This window comes from Mixophyes fleayi, chromosome 4, assembly GCF_038048845.1.
Source record: "Mixophyes fleayi isolate aMixFle1 chromosome 4, aMixFle1.hap1, whole genome shotgun sequence".
Taxonomy (NCBI): Eukaryota; Metazoa; Chordata; class Amphibia; order Anura; family Limnodynastidae; genus Mixophyes; species Mixophyes fleayi.
Window position 1 is genome coordinate 17,244,007 of NC_134405.1, and position 6,897 is coordinate 17,250,903.

The 6,897-nt window shown below is 41.0% G+C and overlaps 1 protein-coding gene across 1 annotated transcript; it reads right to left on the bottom strand.

Annotated features, from left to right (window-relative positions):
- Positions 1-545: 545 nt before the first annotated feature.
- LOC142150505 (olfactory receptor 10A7-like) lies at positions 546-6,897 on the bottom strand. Its single transcript, XM_075205701.1, has 3 exons — positions 5,991-6,897; positions 1,184-1,406; positions 546-1,098 (listed from the first exon to the last, which is right to left on the bottom strand). Exons 1-3 carry the CDS (start codon positions 6,895-6,897, stop codon positions 546-548), a joined length of 1,683 nt encoding a protein of 560 aa, XP_075061802.1.

Here is a 6,897-nt window from a genome sequence, read left to right on the forward strand (position 1 = left end):
GGAAACCTTTGAACTGGCCTATGATCTGCATTGCACTGTACTGACTTATCTCCTGGACCAATAAAGAAAGACCTAAGTTTATGTTTGTGAATATTTGGACATCATCACTTTTTTATCTTAACTCGAACTGTATATTCACCTAAAGCAAGTCCCTTGGCCAGTATTAAATCTCTCTTCCTGACTGCAGACTACAAGACTGAATCTGGACCTGGGCCCAGGGAGCGTTTGGATAATGTATTCGGATATAGTTTCCTATATATTGTTATATAGTTTATGTATCATCATGGTTAGCTGTTATCCTGCTAACTTTTGCTATTAAATCTCTTTGTGCTTTGGAACCACATTATATGCATTGGGCAATATTTATTGGTAGCGACAAGATGAACATAACTGTGTTGAATTCCCATGAGGCTTCAAATGGTTCCAAGTGCTCATCAGCAGGCAGCAAAGTGGAATGGTACATAAGTGAAACCAGACAAGGGATTTCCCACCATTTACATACATAACCTTTCGAATGCCGTACGATTGCATTGAACCTGGATGGACTACCGTATCTGCATGTAGGAGAAGTGCAAGGATGAGGGAAGGCCCATTTTTTCACTCAGGTCCAGAAACATGCGTAGAGAGAATTCGCCCGATATGTGATGGAATTGGGTAATGTCCACCCTCTGCCAAGATGATGCATATGATGTAGATTTCCCTGCTGTGAATGCTGGGTGGTGCCAGAGCGGCATGTGGGGGAAGAGGAATGTTGTGAGTTCATTTGATTTCAGGAGTCTGTACCATATATCGAGTGCAAACTGCAGAGTGAGGTGAGAGTAGACCAAGTCTGGTCTAGGGTTCTGAGGGAGCCAAGAGACAAGTTTCAAGATGTGTGCAGGTGTAAGTGCATTTCCAGATCCACCCATCTCTTGGTCCCTAGGACCAATTGTCAAGAGATGAGGTGGCTGAGGTTGACCGCCTGGTAGTATTGTTCTAACAGTGGAAGTCAGTACCCCCCAGCCGAGTTGCATTTGATCCATGATTTCTTGCCCAGTAGCAAGTAGCCAAGAAGTAGCCAAGTAGCCAGGAACGTCCCGGGACCGTGATGGGGAGCACCTGCAACAGATAAAAGACCCGGGGCAAGATGTTCATCTTAATCACGCTGATCCTGCCAAACCACAATATATAAAGCGGATCCCACTTGAGGAGGTTGTGTTTAACCGAGTTGAGGAGGGGACTGTAGTTTGCTTCGTAGAGGTGTTTGTACTCTTTGGTGATGTGGATTCCAAGATATCGCAGAGAGTTAGAGTGCCATTGGAAGCGAAACTTGGATTCAAGGATGGCTTTAACAGGGATGGGAACTTGGAGAGCTAGGGCTTCCAATTTGGAATTGTTAATTTTATAACCTGAAACCAAACCATATTCTGCCAAGTTAGGGAGCGAGATTAAGGGGTTGAAGTATGCTAACAGGACATTGTCTGCAAATAATGACAGTTTGTATTGGCATGGCCCTATTTCGATCCCGCTTATATCAGGGTTTCTGCGAATTGCCAGAGATTCTACACACATAATAAGGTTGATAAGGGGCACCCCTCTCTCATTCCGTTGCTCAGATTGAAAGCGGAAGATGTCATCCCATTAGTTAGCACTGTTGAAAAGGGGCGATGAAATAGAGCTTGAACCACTGTGAACAAGACCACTCTGATTCTGTAATGTCTGAGAGTGCGAATAACAGCTATTGTCCTTCTCATATTATCTAGGGATTGCCTGGTAGGGACAAAGCCCACCTGATAGGGAAAGATTAAAGACGTCATATATGTGTTGAGGTTGCTAGTACTTTGGCAAAAAGTTTTACGCCCATGTTGAGTAATGATATGGGGCAATAATTAGCACAACAGGTGGGATTCTTGTTAGACTTGGGGATTACCACTATGATGGAGCGAGTGGTCTCATTGTGAAACTTCCCTCCCTGCAGTATGTTATTATACACATGGGTCAGTTGGGGCACTAGTTATAATAGGATATCATAAACCCATCTGCGCCAGAAGCTTTGGAGATTTATGGGGATTTGAGGACTAGCAGGACTTCTTCTTTGGTAATATTGCAGTTGAGTGAGGTGATCTGCAGTGGGGACAATTTTGGAAACAATCATTTATCTAAATGCTCATGTATCGTGGAGGCATCGGTTACTGGGGAGGATTGCTGCTGATGTAAGTTATACAGGTTCTTCTAATGAGATCTGAATGTGTCGTCAATGTCAGGAACCCGCAAATATACACTTTGATCTAAAGTGTGTATTTGTGGGGTCCTGACTTTGCCGCTTTAAATTCAGATTTCTCTATGTCGCTCTGTTGAGTGACGTGAAATTGAAGGGCCATCAAACAGTGTGTTCAGAATTACTACCTGTCAGTATGGCACTGTCTTTGGAAATGTTATGTGTCGCTTTTTAGGTAAGTCTGTATTCTATTCATGTCGGTGGGAAAGTGATCGGGTTTTTTGTAGGTATCCTCATTGTTGGTCATTTCACCATCGGCAAACCATAAAAAAAACATATATATTAAAGAAGAAGTTTGATGTTTTGTTTGTTTGTTTGCAGGTGAAAATCTTCAACACTCCTGCAACGATTCAGATGAAACCAACGCAAGGTGGTCCATTTGGATCACGGACAGATTTTAAGGAGTTAAGAGACCTATTCGGACATCCCATTGGTGTTTCCCTGACTAGAACGGAGTTTGTTCTGAGCCTTCCACTGGATTGATTTCAACGAAAATTTCAAAAGACTTTTAACATTGGAAAACAGAAGACATACATATGGGTGTAGGTCTCAGTCGGTCCTCCCGTTGATGTATGCTGGCCCGGGAATTCTTTTCTGGGACCTCCACTGCATGCATTTGGATGCAAAACTTCACATACTGGTAACATTGGATCCCAGAAGACATACTAGGGGGTTGAGGTCCCAGTCAGACCTCCCGTTGGTGTACATGGGCCAGAACTTTGACCTGGGGATTCTGTTCTGGGCCATATACTGGATAGATTTGATTTGTTTGTCTGTCCAGATATGCATTCAGGCACTCCTGCACTGATTGGGATGAAACCAATGTGAGGTGGTCCAGTTGGATACTGGCCAGGTTTTAATGTGGTTAGGGTCCCACTCGGATCTCCCATTGGTGTACGCTCGACAGAACTTTGACCCAGGTAGCTCTTCTGAGTCTTCCACTGGATGGATTTGGACAAAAACTTCAAAGACTGGTAACAGTGGATCCCTGAAGACATATTACGGGCTAAGGTCCTGGTAGGACCTCATGTTGGTGTACACTGGCCAGAACCTTGACCTGGGAAACCTGTTCTGGGCCTTCCACTGGATGGATATAGTTTTTTTGTCTGTTCATTCATACATTCTAACACCCCTGCACTGATTGTCATAAAACCAATGCAAGGTGGTCCAGTTGAATCCTGGCCAGATTTTAGGAGGTTTCGGGTCCCGATCGGACCTTCTGTTGGTGTACGTTGGGCAAAACTTTGACCCGGGGAGCCTGTTCTGAGCCTTCCACTGGATGGATTTGGATTATTTGTCTGTCTGGTTATGCATTCACACACCCTTGCACCGATTGGGATGAACCAAATGCAAAGTAGTCCAGTTGGATCCTGGCCAGGTTTTAAAGGGGGTTAGGTTCCCAGTCGGACCTCCCATTAGTGTACACTGAATGGATTTGGAAAACATATTTTACATAAAAGCTTGTTTGTTTCTTTTTTTTTTTCTGGCAAATATCTTTCACACTCCTTCACCGATTGGGATGAAACCAACGATAGGTGGTCCAGTTGGATCCTGGCAAGGTTTTAAGGGAGATAAGGTTCATGATGGCAGTCCCGTTGGTGCATGCTGGGCAGAACTTTGACCCAGGGAGCCTGGTCTGAGCCTTTCCCTAGATGAATTTAGATGAAACTTTCACAGACTGGTAACATTGGATCCCAGAAGATATATCAGGGGGTTGAGATTCCGGCCGGACCTCCCAATAGTGTACACTGGTCAGAATTTTGATGTGGGGAGCCTGTTCTGGGCCTTCCACTAGATGCATTTGGTTTGTTTGTATGTCCATATATGCATTCATATCCCTCTATCAATTGGGATGAAATCAATGCACGTGGTTCAGTTTGACCCTGGCCAAGTTTCAGGAGGTTTCAGGTCCCGGTCAGACCACACGTTGGTATATGCTGAGCAGAACTTTGACCCCAGGATCCTGTTCTGAGATTTCTACTGGAAGGATTTGGACGAATACTTGTAACATTGGAACCCAGAAAGCCTACTAGGGGGTTGAGGCCCCAGTCAGGTCCCGGTCAGACCACACGTTGGTGTATGCTGAGGAGAACTTTTACCCCAGGATCCTGTTCTGAGGTTTCTACTGGAAGGATTTGGACGAATACTTGTAACATTGGAACCCAGAAAGCCTACTAGGGGGTTGAGACCTCTCGTTGGTGTATGCTAGCCAGAACTTTGTCCCTGGGAGCCGACCTGGGCCTTCCACTGGATGGATTTGGATAACATTTTATATAAAAACGACACTGGGCAGCCACCTCAATGCTGACAGTTACATTCAACTTATTCTTAACTCAATAACTTGAAGATTTAAACACAGGAAACATCAGGTACTTCAGTAGTAGTATTCCTATTGCTAAACAACTGGGTCACTGTAAGTGGTCTAAGTATAATGCATTGATTCTTTTCTGCAGTCAAACTATAAACACAATTCAAATTCATACTTACATTTTAAACAAATTCTTAATCATACAACATAAACAAACATTTTATTTGGCAATTCTATAAGGAAATCACAAGTATTGTATGGGGATTATTTTCTGTAAATTTTTAAAAAGCTTCATTGTAGCACTTAACCTCTGTATTTAATGAGATGATCATTATATCACTTAGTTACACATTTGTATCAGTCCTGTGGGGGTTATTGGTAATCAGCCAGTGTGGCTTCCAGGGGTATTTTGAGATCTACACTGGAAAGCATTAGGAAATAAATAACTGAATTAGTGCAAAAGTCGTGAGGTAAACTGAATTAAAGACACTGCACCATATTATCAGGGAGCTGCGAGCTGAAATCCAGCAAGAAAATTACCGTAGTAACGTTTTTTTCTGCGCTCTATTACCGTAATAACGATAATAGTGCGCGGACCGTGGGATTTTCGGCATTTCTGCCGACAATTGAATGTGCCCCAAAGGGTCCAAATTAGTTTTCTATTTTGCACATAAGTTAAATACTGTCTGTTTTTTCATGTAGTACACAAATATCAACTTTAAATTTCAGTGTACAAATAAGCTGTCAAGTATTTGTGTGCTACATGAAAAAATAGACAATATTTAACTTATGAGAAAATAGAAAACTAAATTGCACCCCTTGCATTGTAACATGGTTTTGTCCAGCAGACTTTTGTAAGAAATTTCTTGCCTAAGTTCCTTAATGAATCAGGCCCAATGTCACTATACTGTGCAAACATTCACTCAACTCTTTTATTGTGATTCTGGAAGGAGATGATCCACAATTGTGTTTTGTTTCTGTAAGAATCTCAGTATGTATAATTATTGCAAATTAAGTTTTCATCAAGATATAGAAAAAAAATATAATGTTAAAGGATTAACATGGTAAACAAACAAATTATCATGTGCTTCCACAGCTATTTGGTAATTTGCTTTGGAAATCATAGAACCTTTTGTAAAGGATTAAAAATGATAATGCGTGGGTTTCCTCTGGGCACTTTATTACAAAATCATTTTCCACATAAGTCAAGATATGGTAGTCACTTGTTTCCTTGTTTAATATAATATTTACTAAGTCCATAAAGGCATAGCATTCTTCTTCCAATGCATAGAACACTTTGTAGTAAGTATTTATGATCAAAATTGTCCTTAAAAAAAATCTAGACTTGCAGGATTAGGGCCATATTCTATTGCTGTCTGTATGTGTTTTATTTTGTTTTCAAATGTATGTGAAAATTTATAATACTTTTTTGAAGAGTTTGTCTGATCTCATGGTTCCTGAGGCTGTAGATAATGGGATTCATCATAGGAGTCACCACAATATATAATAGAGACCTAAATTTCTTTGTGATAAATGTGCTCTCGTCAGATTGTACCAGGTAAACTGTGATCAGGGTTCCATAATATGCACATACAGTGGCAAGGTGGGAGCTGCATGTGGAGAAGGCTTTTTTTCTTCCTCTGTTGGATGAAATGTTGAGTATGGTGAAGATAATGATGATGTAGGTTATGAGGATTAAGAAAAAAGGAATGAAGACCACTAAAAAAGTTATGACAAAATCAACCAATAACAACATGGAAGTGTCTGAAGAAGACAATTCTACTATTGGTCCAAATTCACAGAAGAAATGGTCAATGTAATTGAAACCACAAAAGTGCAACTGGCAAACCATAATTATTTCACTTGTTGAAATGAAGACCAAGAACCAAGACCCAGCAATCATTTTGAGACAGACGTGGGGCACCATTATTGAATTGTAATGCATTGGATTGCAAATGGCCAAATATCGGTCATAAGACATTATAACAATAAGAAAACATTGCACAGATTCAAAAAGTATAAACAGGTACAACTGGATGAAGCAACTAGTGACAGATACTTCTTTTACATCACTTAATATGATATCTAACATCATTGGTATAATAGTGGTGGTTATTAGGACATCAGCTACTGCTAGATGTTTAAGGAAGATGAACATTGGAATTTTGAGATGATCACTTGTTGACACCAACACAATAAGGACAAAGTTTCCATTTAGTACCACAATGTAGGAGAAGAGGAAGACAATGAAGAGTAGAATTTTGAATTTATATAGACCTTGAAATCCAAGAAGTAAAAACATTGTGACTTCAGTCTGATTGTCCTCACACAT